The sequence below is a fragment of the Nestor notabilis genome, unplaced genomic scaffold (genome assembly GCF_000696875.1).
Source record: "Nestor notabilis isolate BGI_N333 unplaced genomic scaffold, ASM69687v1 scaffold15854, whole genome shotgun sequence".
Classification (NCBI taxonomy): Eukaryota; Metazoa; Chordata; class Aves; order Psittaciformes; family Psittacidae; genus Nestor; species Nestor notabilis.
Window position 1 is genome coordinate 3,747 of NW_009927117.1, and position 13,597 is coordinate 17,343.

Below are 13,597 nucleotides of genomic sequence, written 5' to 3' on the forward strand. Positions count from 1 at the left end.
CAGGCCCGAAAGACCTTGCTACTGGGCTGGAGGACATCAGGCTCTGGCCCATAGCATGACCGTCCCAAGACCTAGCCAGTCCTGCCAGCATGTAAGCATGGAGCAACCTGGGCATGACTCTGATCACCTATTTTAGGTGCAAATCAATTGCATCCTGGGCTGCGTCACCAGCAGTGTGACCAGCAAGTTGAGGAAGGGGATTCTCTCCCTCTGCTTCACTCTGGTGAGACCCCCATCCTGCAGTCCTACATCCACCTCTGGGGCCCCCAGCATAAGAAGGATGTGGAACTGTTGGAGCAAGTCCTGAGGAGGCCACAGAGATGCTCCGAGGGCTGGAACGCCTCTGCTGTGGAGTCAGGCTGAGAGAGTTGGGCTTGTTCAGCCTGGAGAATTGACTTTCATGTACTTTTCCAGCCTGTCCTGCTGGAGGGACTGATCCTGCACGAGTGTCTGTCTGGAGCAGAAAGGCAAAAACTCATGATTTCTCTGTTCTTTCATTGGGTTGTCCCAGGCAGACCGAATTCTACCATTGCCCACCAGAGCTCAGCAGGGCTCAATGCGCAAAGATGCCAGAGAGCCTGATGCAGATGAGGTAGAGGCACACTTGGAGAAGGAGAAATCATGGAATCACAGACTGGTATGTGTTGGAAGGGACCTTAAGCTTCATCCAGTTCCAACCCCCTGCCACAGGCAGGGACACCTTCCACTAGACCAGGTTGCTCCAAGCCCTCTCCAACCTGGCCTTGAACACTGCCAGAGATGGGGCAGCCACAGCTTCTCTGGGCACCCTGTGCCAGGGCCTCACCACCATAAGTCTAAGCAATTTATTCATTATACCCTGTCTGAGTTCAGACCACTGTAGCAGATACAAATACTGGGGGAGTTTCTCCTTGCTAGATTTAGTAATTTCATTACCAACACCTCCCAGAAGAGCTATTTCTGCAACATGGGCTCTGTTTTCTAACATCCTTACCCTTTCCTCATTTCCTTGCTCCAAACTCCATTCCCAAGTGGGTGAAGCTCCCGGGAGCTCTGCAGGAGATGGCACAGAGCTCTCCACTCACTCCTGGCCTTTCTCCCAGTAGACCCTGTTGGACTTCCCTCTACTTTTTTGCAAGCTATAATCCCTCCTCTGATATTTCCATGGGATGCCAAGAAGGACAGCTAATTTTCCTTACCACTGGAAGCTGTCAGATAGCCAAATCTACTTTATGCATCCCTCTGGAGCAATCCAAGTACGCAATTCCCAGTTTTATTTTTCTTTCTAGAAACAAGCCTCAAACAAAGCCTTGGAGTTAGATTTGTATTATTTGAAAGATTCCCATTATTTCTACTCAATGCAGGTGGGGAAGATACCCAAGGCCAAGGGTCTCTTTTCTCAAGGAGCAATCACAGTGAGTAGCTGCAGGTGGGGGATCAGTATGGGATGCTCAGGTGCTGTCAGCACCAATATCAGAATCTGGGGATTGGATTCTGCATAGAAATGGCCATGGCTACATGCTGTTGTAGCCTTCTTGCCTAACTTCTGTCTGGTACAGGCAGGGCTATGATCCCTATCCAAATCTTGCCGTGTTTTAGGCATCTCATTCGTCTGTCCTAGTTCTGACATGCACTCAAAGCTTCTCTTACACACAGTTTTTAAGAGCCTCTTGTTCCAGCTCAGTATTTTCAGTCACTTTTGGTGCAATTCAGCTGTATTTTCACCTTCTGCACCTTTTCATGATGACAGGACATTATCACAGCCTCATCATGTGTGAATAGAGTGACAAAGCCTCATAGTAAACAATCTAAGCTCTCATCACTGATGTTGGGGGAAATCAATCTCCAAAGCCTGAATTAAATGTGTATAGGGATGAAAGTCAAATCACACAGGTTTGGACATTTGAGCTCATTACCTTTATGATCCCCAGAGATAGATGTCTTCTTCAGGGCAGGCAGCTGCCTAAACTGCTGCCCATTCTTACTAGAGCTGCAAGGGGCATCCCAGGAGCTGGGCATGGCCAGCACAGCTCTTCATACCCAAAAGGCATGGGTGTCAAATCCCTCCACTTTGAAACTTTTTTCCTAGCCAGCTTTGTCTAATCAGACTTGGCACAGACCTGGCTTCAGGTCTCCAAAATCCCTGAGGGCAGCCTTTACCCAAGGTGGGAAGACTGTAGCAAAATTTGGATCAGCCCCAAAGTTCCCTGAGCCAGGCAAGTTCCTCCTGGCTGTGGTTTTTGCTGGACATTTAAGGAAAGAGTAGAGCACGGCTGGTGTGATGGACGTGCTGCCACAAGGGCAGGTCCCTAAATTCAGCGGTATATTTGGGTGAATAAACCTTCATGCGGACATCCCATCCTCACTCCTGCAGCGATTGCATGCTTTGTCCCAAGGCAAAGTGGAGAAACTCTAAAAAGCCAATTCCTCTGCTAGGAAATGCAGTTTAAAAGATGCCATGACTTCCCAGGTTCTGGCATGTAGCTAAAATTGGAAAGCTTTATCTTCCAGAAACAGTGAAATGGTGAATGAAGCAGAATAATTTGGCATTAGCTGGTGTGGAGGACAGGGTGGAGGGCAGCAGAAGCTTGATGAAGGTCCCCTCCCGTGCTTGCAGAAGCAAAGTGTATGATGGCCCTCTCTCCTTGACCTGTGCAGTTTTAATCCCCCTGTCCCAAAGTCCTCATCAGCCCCAGGCTGCCCCTGGTTTCCACAAGCAGGCTGTGCTCAGAGGAGCGGTGATAAGACCTCAAAGATGTCTCTCATTTCAGGAACTGATTGCGGGGGGAAAAGAAGTTAATTAATACTTTTTCCCACTGACATTTTCCCACTGATGTCACCCATGTGACATCAGGCACTGGATTAATGCCAGGACCAGCTCACCCCTTCAGTGGCTGGTTCTGGCATGGGACAGCTTCATTAGCTGAGGAAACCTCCAGTGCAGCTGCTCCAGGGTGCTGGGTCATGATTTATACCCTATAATAATATATGCCCCAGGGCAGGGGACAAGATTTATACCCTATAAAAGTCTAGGGAATGGTAAATATGTGCAAGATTTGGGAATGAAAAGCCAGTAGAAGTCTTTCTCCTTGATGTGAACCAGCCAGGAGACGGTCCATCCCCGAATCCATGCATCTCCAGTTTAGAGACAAGGATGTGAAATGCTTCGCACAGGTGCAGGTAGGTGATCTCAGTCTCTCTTCCCTTACCCACCAAAGCTGTCACCCCATCAAAGAAGACCACAAAATCTGTCAGGCACAATTTGCCATTAGTGAAGCCATGTTGGCTGTTACCAATTATCCCCTGTTGTCCATGTGCCTTAGCATAGTTTCCAGGAAGATTTGCTCCATGATCTTGCCAGGCACCAAGGTGACACTGACCAGGCTGTAGTTCCCCAAGTCTTCTTTTATATCCTTTTGAAAAATGGTGGTTATATTTCCCCTTTTCCAGTCAGTGGGAACTTCACTGGACTGCTATGACTTCACCAGTATGATGGATAGTGGCTTTACAACTTCATCTGCACAGGATTCTTACTTAGGCAGTATCATAAAATGCATACAAAATACCTCAGAAATGTTTTTATAGGGAGGGAAAAATCACCAGAGGCAATTGCCTATGAACCCACAGAGTAAAGAAAGCAAGCCATGAGCATGAATAATAAAACTGAATCGTCTGAGACCATCCCCACAACATTCCAAGCATCTCTCTATGCTGAAGATGCTCTCAGTGTAAGTGAGAGCATCCTGATGCCAGTATCTTGTAAGGATGTGTTCACCACATCCGTTTTTTGGGACATTGTTGTCTATCCCTGCCTGTGGCTGTAGAGAGGTCCCAAGGAATGGGAACTTAACCTTTAGGTCCTGGAAGTGCCTTCTCATGCTTGCCTGAGCTTTTTCAAACATTCCTCTTTTCAACTCTGTGTTTATAGCCTTGCTAAGGGTGGTTTGCATCCTCTTGTAGGCTTGTACTCCACTTTGCCCGGCAACATCTATTGATATTGATATTGATAAAGTGGCAACTGTCATAGTGAGCCCCAGGCACAAGATGCCCATGGGCAATTAGCCAGTAGTGTGGTTTGGGAAGGGAAAATGCAGTGCTTTTTACAATGCTGTGTTGGAGGTGACCCATCTTCAGGACTCTCTGTTGCTTAGGCTTGGCTAACTGGCCCAGCAGTTCATTTTCAGAATTAACTAACCAAGTCATTAAGGTGCCTTCCTAAAGCAAACATGAGCGATTCCTGGATTCCGGGTTTTTAACTTTTTCATTTTCCGAGTATGCCACCTACTGATGGGAAAGGAAAGCAGTAACGCATTCATGAGCTTACTACTTCAGGATGCTAAAGGAGACCTTTTGAAGGATGTCCTTCAAAAATAGAAAAATAACAACGAATTCATTCTATTAAAAAAATCCGTAGTTTAGAAGAATTAGTAAATTAAAGTAAAGCAGGCAGCTTTACAGGTCCTCACTGTACAAAAGAGATGTGGCCGGGCTACAGAAGGTCCAGAAAAGGGCCACAAAGATGATCCAAGGACTGGGCAGCCTTGTGAGAAAAGGCTGAGACAGCTGGGCTTGTTCAGCCTGGAGATGAGAAGGCTCGGGGGGACCTTATCCCCACGTTCCAGTATTTAAAGGGTGGCTACAAAGAAGATGGAAATTCCCTTTTTACAAGGAGTCCCATGGAAAAGACAAGGGGTGATGGGCGCAAGTTACTCCTGTGGAGATTCCGACTGGACATGAGGACAATTTTTCACAATGAGAACAATCAGCCATTGGAATGATCTCCCCAGGGAAGTGGTGAATCCCCAACATTGGGTACTGTTAAGATTTGGCTGGTTGGGTGCTGGGCCATCTAGTTTAGGTCATGCTTGTCCTGGAAAGGTTGGACCAGATGATCCTTGAGATCCCATCCAACCCGGGATTCTAGGATTCTATGAATTCTGCCCCTCTCCTCCTGAGAAACCCATGTCCCCTTCCCCATCCCTTGGTGATACAAGCAAGGCATTGGATCAGTCTAGCAGGGACATTTTTAGGGGAGGAGGAACAGAAACATGGGTATCAGCCTGCTGGATCCTGAGGAACATCTCCTGCAGGTTTTGGCAGCATAGTTCACCTGCAGCCCCACCTGAGAGAGGACACAACCCATTGCTCATGCATGGCTTCCCATATACCACCACCAGACAGGCTGGGGTGGACCTGTCAGGCTGCCTCTTCCTCCCAAAACCTGCCTGCATGCCTCTGTGAGGAGAGATGGCCTGAGTTCAAGGACTTGGACGGCTCCAGCCCCAGGCTCTGCAATGGGATCTGGTCTCCACATCCAGCCTTGACCCCTGCAGTGGGGCTGCACAGGGACACCAAACCCTTTCCCCTGTCCCAAAAGCTGGGCACCTCCATGGGTCATATGCCCAGGCTCAGATAACATCTGTTCAAAGAAAGGTCTTTATTGAGATGTTGTTTTGGACAGGAGGCACGTGGGGCTGTACAGGTCTTAGGGGGACAGGGACATGGTCCCTCCCGCAAGCTGCTGGTTTCCAGAAGACTTCCAGGCACCTCAGAACCATGTTAGCATCATGATCAGTGCACACCCCAGCCCTTGCTGCCTGCTGTCATGGCAGATAAGGGCAGAGATGGGGACATTGGGACCATGGAGGAACGTGAGCTTTGGTGTGTCCCAAGAACTGGGGGTGATGGCTGGTTTTTCCTCCAACCCCTGCATTGCCTCCCATCAGTAAAACACCTTTTCCAGGTAGGCATTCATGAAGATCCCTGTGGGATCCAGCTTCTCTCGGATGGAGCAGAATTTGGGGAAGGCTGGGTACATCTTCTCAAAGTCCTTCCGGGTGCAGCTGTGGGCCTGCAGGAGAGAAAGTGCCTTGGGGGCTGCCCATCACTGGCCCTGCACCACCCCACCACCTGCTGTGAGAAGCCCCTGCAGAAGTGGTGGGACCTCCATCCCCTTATCCACATGTCCAGGATGGATAGCAACACCTCCTCAAGGCACCCACCTCCCCTTGGGAGCAGCCTGATGCTGGAGACCTTCTCTGAGCCCTACTTGACTGCAAACCCCCCTCTCCGTGAGGAGATGTGATGGAAAAGGGGAAGGGATGCCCCTCCATGGACCCTCTCCTCCCAGAGGAGCATGGCCATCAGTACCTTTGCCCAGTGTGGTCTCCCACCATGCTTCTTCATGATGCCCTCATAGGTCAGCCAGTAGTTGAGGCGGGGGACATTCTTCCCATAGGGCCTGGAGTGGGATCAGGTAGGGAAGGCATTAGCAGAGATGTAGGGGAACTTGCTTCACCCAGATAACCCCCATCTGGGGAGAAGGACAACTCCACCACCGACTGATGGAAACCCTCTGGGAACCAGCATGTCACCAGCACTTGGCTGGTGGAACCTCACCTAGGACAAGATGCTCAAGAAACAGGGGTGGGTGACTTAAGGGTGCTCCAAGGCCACACCATCCCCTCTGGCTTGGTGCCTGCAAACTGAGTGGGGTGAATGGGCAAAAGTGCAAGAGCTCATTCAATCCAGCTCTCCAGTGTCAGCCAAGAGCTGCAGGAGACTTGTTCTGTCACAGTTGTTCTGTCACACAGGTTGGTGTGTTTGAGCTGTGTATTTGCTGCTGCTGGGACTCCAGGCACAGTATACCAGCACTCTGACCCAGGGAGGAAGATAAGGGGGTTGGAAAGGGAACATGGCTCACCTGTACATGATGATGTTCATGTAGCAGCTGTCTCGCTGGAAGCAGGGACTCAGCCAGATGTTGTCCCCCCGGACGAAGCGCACCTCCACGGGGTAGTGAGCCACCATCTTGGGGTTGTTCTCCAAGGCAGCCTTCAGCTCCAGCAGAGCCTCCTTTGTCTTCTCACTGCCCAGGAGAAGACCCCAGCCCCAGTTAATACCACCACGGGCACAGCAAACTGTCTTTGGGTTTGAACCCCCATCCTCACAGCTCCATCCCTGGCTCCATGCTAATTCAGGGAAGATACAGGGAACTGACGTGAATGAGGCCAGCTCTGGACAAACCATGGCATGTCCCAGCACAACCCTCCCCTTGCTTTGGGCTCAAAGCCCCAAGACATGGTGGTTTATGGATTTTGTACCCCAGGACAGAGATGCAGAAGGGTCCCCATGCTAAGCATGCAGGTAGGAATGGTGCCTCCTAGCCATGTCTCTTTCTCCATGGCTTTGCTCCTGCCCCAGGCAACCTGAGCTGAGGTAGAGCACAGGCAGGGAATGGTACATGATTCAGGCACTGAGTCAGGCTGCAGATGGACAGGAAGGGTTTGCAGAGTCATTTACATGGGGATGGCCCAGTCTTGAACATGCTGCTTGAAGCGACATTCATAGTTGAAGATCTTGTAGCTGATTGCAATATTCTCCACCCGGGAACTGAAGAGGAGCCAGAAGAAGAAGCGATTGATCCAGCACACCAAGCTGGGCACAAAGGTGCTGCAAGGGAGAGAGACAGAGGTGAGATCTGACCCCAGAGATCACAGAATTACAGGATCATCAGGGTTGAAAGGGACCTTTGGAGATCATCTAATCCAACCCCTCTGCCAAGGCAGAGCCACCTAGAACAGGTTACTCCAGAGAGGAAGACCCTCCTGAGCAACCTGTTCAGTGCTCTGGACCCTCAATGTGAAAAAGTTCTTCTTCATGTCGAGGTGAAACTCTTGTGTTTTAGTTAATGACCATTGCTCATTGTTCTGTCACTGGGCACCACTGATAAGTGTCTGGCGCCATCAGTCCTGCATGCTCCATCTCTCTGCACGCGAGAGGGCAGTGCAGCCCCAGACATCAATCCCAGCCCAAACCCGCTCCTCATGCACAAGAGCTTGCTGGAGGAGAACAAGCATCTCCTCCTTCCCCAGGGATAGGGTGCTCCAGGTCACAGTTCTCCCTTGCCAACTTCCCTGGGACTCCCAGCAAAGCAGTACAGGTTTTAATGTATACATGCAGAGGAGAGATGTGGATGAGGTCAGCCCAAGCCCCAACCACTGCCTAGAGCATGCTCCTACCTGATCCAGAGCAAGAACTCCAGCAAATAATACCCAACAGCATAATCCCACAACCAGCTGGCGGAGGAAGAGGGGGGCTGCAAAGCCAAGCAGAGGAAGATGATGGTTGTTAGGGATTAGCAGGGTTTGTAGTTTTCTTGCCAGCAGACATGAAGGTGGGAGCACATGCCTGGACCAGGACCAAGCTGGGAGTGGGGGTTTGGAGAAGGACTGCCCAAATCTCCTGTGATGAATCAGAGACACATCCAGCCTCAGAAAGAGACCAGGCTTTGTCATGAGGATGCTCAGAGCTTGGACAGCCCCAGCTGTATCTGTCTTCGGACCCTTCCTACTCTGGAGCATGAGCAGAGTCCATCTGAGCCCCAGTATACTGTTTCTCTCATCAGCCACCCCAGCACGCCCATCCCAGCTCTGTGCAAGGGCCCTTCTCCCTTCTTGCATGGAGCCCAGTGGGACCTGCCTTGTTGGTGGGGTCCTGGTAGATGACGCTGACATTCTCACTATGAGGGAACCACAGGAATCGGAAGTATTGGGATCTCTTCAGGTGGTCCTCAAGGTGATCAAGGACCTGCAACAACCAGAGAAATGGGGCTTGTTGGTGACTGTCCTGCCCCCAGGAGAAGGAATCTGGAGGCACTTCAGAGGACTCCCAGGGATGCCGGGGCAGGTCTACAGAGTCTCTCTGGGTTGAAGGGGACTCAGTACAGGCCAGACATGCATTAAGGGGCTAACAGAGACCCCAGCATTTGGGGAAGGGAACAGGGCACGCCCGTTATCTACTCTACCTCAAGCCATATCAGAGCTCCCCATCCTGAAGATGCTGCTGGGGCTGCATCTGAGCTCAGACCCTGCATCCTCCCACAATCACATCTCTGCAGCCCCCAGATTGCTCCATCAGGCATTCCCAGACCTGAGGAAGCACAGACACAGCTGGGGGAACCCCCTGCAGCCATCAGCCATGGAGCAGCTGGCTCTAAGCTGGGGGCCACCAAAATACACCTCTTGCTCCAGTGTCAGGGGTGCCCTCCTCAGTTTTCACAGCCTGGCAGCACAGCCCTCTGCAGCACTGGAGCCCATAGGCAAAAAGGGAATGGAGCCAGGATGCACAGAGGATAGACCTGGGATGCAATGGGGGATGAAGCCGGGATGTGTTACATGACCCTGTCCCAGAGATGTCTTCAAATGTAGAATCGACAAATTATTCATAAAGACACAAAAACAAGCTTTAGGAAGGGCAGAGCAGGTCCCTCAGATGAGCTGCCTGACAGCAGCCAAGGACATGGGGAGCCAGAGCAGGCAGGGACAGGCAGGACAATGGAGGTGATGGAGCTCAAGGGGGTGTCTGTAGCCCCAGAACATACTCAGCCTGTTCCCAGGGCCACCAGGGTCCTATTCCAGGGCTGCTTGGAGGAAACCCCACTGCCTGAAACAGCAGCACCCACAGAAATGAGCAGACCCTTCAGCCCTAGTCCCTTCTCCCTGCCTGTGTGTGCACGAATAGAGGGACCCTGTGCTCACCCCCTGCATGGTGCTATTTCAGCCAGGCCAGCATCAACCCCTCTTGCAAACAGCCTCTCCAACTACCCCTGCTCCTCCTGCAGAGGTCTCCCATAGCTTTGCGGAAAGGCTTAAAACCCCAGCAGCTTTGCTACGGGGAGTTCCCTTGACATAGGAAGAAGGTGCAATGACCCATGGACATAACCCCAGGAAGGTCATGGCAATCTTAGCTGTGAAGCTGCTCCTTTCTAGCTGGGTTGTTTGAATTATTTGTCTTAATGAGGTATTAATCACCAGGATGGGCTGCTTTATCACTGAGCACTTGCTGTGACGTTGCCATAAGGCGAGGGTCTTCATGGAGTTGCACTGCTGTAATGCCATGGTCCTGTTAAAGCAGGGAAGATGGGAAGATGAATAGTGTGTTCATGTAATTGGTGAGCATTAATGCTAATGTTGTTGTCTTCATCTTCACACCTGCAGCTCCCAAAGAGCCACAAAATCTCTCTAGGATGTTCTCAAAACAGCCTATTTTCACAGAAGCCCAGAATCCCAGCCTGGTTTGGGTTGGGAGGGACCTTAAAACTCATCTGCTTCCAACCCCCTGCCATGGGCAGGGACACCTTCCACTAGAGCAGGTTGCTCCAAGCCCCATCCAGCCTGGCCTTGAACACTGCCAGGGATGGGGCAGCCACAGTTTCTCTGGACGACCTGTGCCAGGGCCTCAGCACCCTCACAGGGAAGAGCTTCTTCCTTAGATCTCATGTAAATTTTCTGGCCAGCGTAATTCTTTTGCTGGAAACAGTGAATGCACAAGTAGAAGTAAGGCGAAAGCTGCACCTGCACGTTTTTGTTGGTTTGGTTTAGGAACAAATGCATCAAGTAGTAAAACAAGCAGGGAAAAGAAGGATGCAGCTTTCCCAAGGTGATCCTGCCAATGCCTGTTTGCCTTCAAGCCACAACAACTGAGCAGAGAAGCAAATTGCTCACGGGGGTGACTTTTCCAATGTGTGCTTTTGATTCTTGTGATATCGGTCTGAGGGAAACAAGCTCACAAGTTTGTAGGGTAATTGCATTGCAGTGGGCACACCAGCTTCGGGAGTCCTTTGGGAGGTTGTCTGCTGGCTGAGAGCCGGAGCTGGAGGCAGGGGTCAGACAGTGGGAATCGCTGTAATGTGGCAGATGCTCACAATGGAGATGACCCTGGGGCATGCGAGACCCAGGGGATTTTGCTCATCTTCTTTTCCCTCTGAGAAGCTCAAAACAAATCCCTTTGTTTCATAAAGGCTGTGTCAAAGAAGCTGCTTGCTTGCAAACACCCTTAAGAGCTCACTGAGCTGAGGGTCAGGCACTGCGCCTGCTGCAACGAGTGTTAGAGGGTCCCTGGGGAAAAGACAAGGATGGGCCAAGGGGCAGATATGTCCAAAGTGCTGAGGAGGACGAAGCACAAGTCACTAGCACATGTCCTGTAGGTCTGTTGGAGCACTGGATGGGAGCAAGGGAGCATGTGGAGTCACTTTGTGGGAGAGGAGACGGATGCTCAGCTCCCCCCTATTTCGCCTGTGAGCTTCCTGTGCCTGGCAGGGTTCTACCATGTCAGGGGACAGTGAGCCCTGGTTGAAAGAGTCATCTCCATGCAGTGAGGCCAAAACCAACGTTTCTGGCAAAGAGTGATGAGGTCAGGCCCAGTGACGGAGAGAGGATTTAAGCACTGGGTGGTCTTGGGGAACTTGGGCTTGAGGGATCCATCCCAGGTGCCTGGGACACCCACAAAGGGTTAGGGTTAGGGTCAGGAAGTGGTAGGCTCAGATCAAAAGAAGCCCTTCTTCACCCACCAGGTTGCTAAGCTGTGCAAGTGTGGGGGGAGGGCTAAAATTGTGCACAGGCTCAGAAGCAGATCACAGAAATTAGAAACTCATTGCCTTATTACATATAATACAAACCCCCTCCAGCTCAGGAAACCCCAAAGCTGCAAAGATCAGGGTGAGAAGTATCATATCTGAGCCTGACCTGCCCTCATCAGCCTCCCAGCAGATGTGGGGCAAGGGAAGGCTGACTCCATCCCTGCCACCATCCAGGGATGGAGTCTCTGCAGGTCTCTCTGGTGACCTCAGCTGTGCAACGAACCCCGTCAGTCCCGTGCCTTGTTCCTGGTCATTGTCAGCAGCTAGAGCAGCCAAGTTTATCCCACTGATAAAGATAATCACGAGGCCAGAAAAGAAAGCATGCAGATCTTATATAACCACAAATCCGAGCCCCGCTCCTCTGACACATATATTATTTGCAATGTCTTAGATAACTCAAGCCTAAATATTTCAAACAACCTGCTCCCTTGCCATTATTCTCTTCCGCCTCGCTGGGCCACTCAACATGAAAGCTGGAGATCTGGAAGCAGGCGAGGAGCAGGGATGACCGAGAATTGATAATGGCATTAATATTTATAGAGTGCATTCTTGTTTCACCCTTGTAGCAGCCCCGAGGGATGGCGAGAGATGGGCTGAACTGTGCAGGCGGTATAGCCTGGGCAGATGATGCTGAGCAAGGTAAAGCTCAGCCTGGGCTACCTGCCCTGCTCAGGATAGCAGGGTTATCCTGCATGTGAGATTTATTTCCTAGCTAAAAGGCAGATTAGGAGGTGTAAAACAGCATTTAGCATGGCAATTTGGCTCAGGAAAGGTGCTAGAGAGTGCAGTGAAGGTCTGAGCAGTCTGTCAGGGTGGGTGAGGAGTCTGTAAGTAGCCAGCAGATTCCTGTGTTTAAACATATTTAAATCCAGTTAAAGCAGGGAACTCCCTGCTGCAGGACACCAGAGAAGCCACAGCTCAGGAGGCAAACAGGCAATTCACAGGTGAAAAATACCCCTGAGCCCACTAAACATGAGCTCATCACCTCTCCAGCTGGGAACACTAGCAATGAACTCACCGCAGGCTTGGGAGGGCACCCTGGAGAAATATCTTGGTGGATTTCCCTTATTCCTATGTCTTCCCTTCCCACCCCCTAGGAAAAATAAGACCCCGAAGTGCGCTGGTGCAACTGCTCCTGGGGGGGTGCGAGCAGGCAGGCAGACATGGGGTTTGAGTAACGCACATGGACTTCTCTGTCCCACAGCACAGCACAGGGATCGCTGGGTTCATTTGGATCAGGGCTTACAAAAAAGATACTGCAAAAGTGCAGTGGATCCACATTCCTGGTGGTGTTAAAGCCACCTCAACAGGGCACTGAATAATTCAGTCCTTAAAAAATTAAGGACAGCATTTCTCAGAGCTTTACTAGTGCTGCAGCTCTGATCAATCCTGCCACAAATTTTGCTGCTTTTGTCCAAGGACTATTTATTTTTCATGAGCCCAACTTTATGAAGGCTTGTGCTGTTGTTAGCCAGGGCTGGAACTGGACCTGTGAGACCCAAATGAGACAACAGATGAGGATGCTGCCGAGGATGCACCAGCGGGGATGTCAGACCTCACAGGAGGACAAAGACAATCAGTGATTGAAGCAGATTCAAGCTCATGGAGAGGTTCCTTTCCACTACCACTATTCTCCTTCATGGACTTCATGCCTCAGTCGCCCTATGCAGAAATCTAACTCCTTCCAGTGAACACAATTGAGTCCACAGCATTTAGAAGTCTACCAGATCTTTCAACTTGAGGGTGGCCCCTTCTCTGTAGGATTTAGCCTGTGCAACACTGTAGCCTCTGGTGACAATCTGGTGACAATCTAGTTACAGACAGGGGACAAGCTGGATGGTTGCTCAGCCCAGGACAGTAGGTCCCATCCTGTCCCAGCTCACTCTGTCTGACTTCCCAGCACCATCAGAGTGGGAGGGCTCCAAGGAAATGCATCCAGCAGTTAAAAGGAACTTTTATAATGGCAGACAGGGAAAGTCAGTTTTGATGTGTTCCCAGGAGAAAGAATTCCTTCCAACTGCTCTGTAGAAATGCCCACTGGGCCTTCAAAAGGCTTGCTGAGGGAGCCACATCATACCCACCACTGGCCACAGTGCCATGCGGAGACCCAAGATCATAAAGCCCAGGAGGTGCACTGCCACAAAAAAGGGTATTTCATGCCTCCTTCGAGGGAAATCAGCCTGTCTCAGCCCAATTCCT

General features: G+C 50.8%; 1 protein-coding gene across 1 annotated transcript in view; it reads right to left on the reverse strand.

Annotated features, from left to right (window-relative positions):
- Nucleotides 1-5,701: 5,701 nt before the first annotated feature.
- The window catches only part of LOC104405264 (L-gulonolactone oxidase-like), a 19,108-nt gene continuing 11,212 nt past the window's right edge, over nucleotides 5,702-13,597 (reverse strand). The window contains exons 7-12 of the mRNA XM_010013921.1: nucleotides 8,461-8,568; nucleotides 8,001-8,077; nucleotides 7,282-7,431; nucleotides 6,683-6,847; nucleotides 6,130-6,220; nucleotides 5,702-5,830 (exon numbers count right to left, since the gene is read on the reverse strand). Coding sequence (XP_010012223.1) covers nucleotides 5,702-5,830; nucleotides 6,130-6,220; nucleotides 6,683-6,847; nucleotides 7,282-7,431; nucleotides 8,001-8,077; nucleotides 8,461-8,568 — 720 coding nt within the window. The remainder of the gene's footprint in view (nucleotides 5,831-6,129; nucleotides 6,221-6,682; nucleotides 6,848-7,281; nucleotides 7,432-8,000; nucleotides 8,078-8,460; nucleotides 8,569-13,597) is intronic.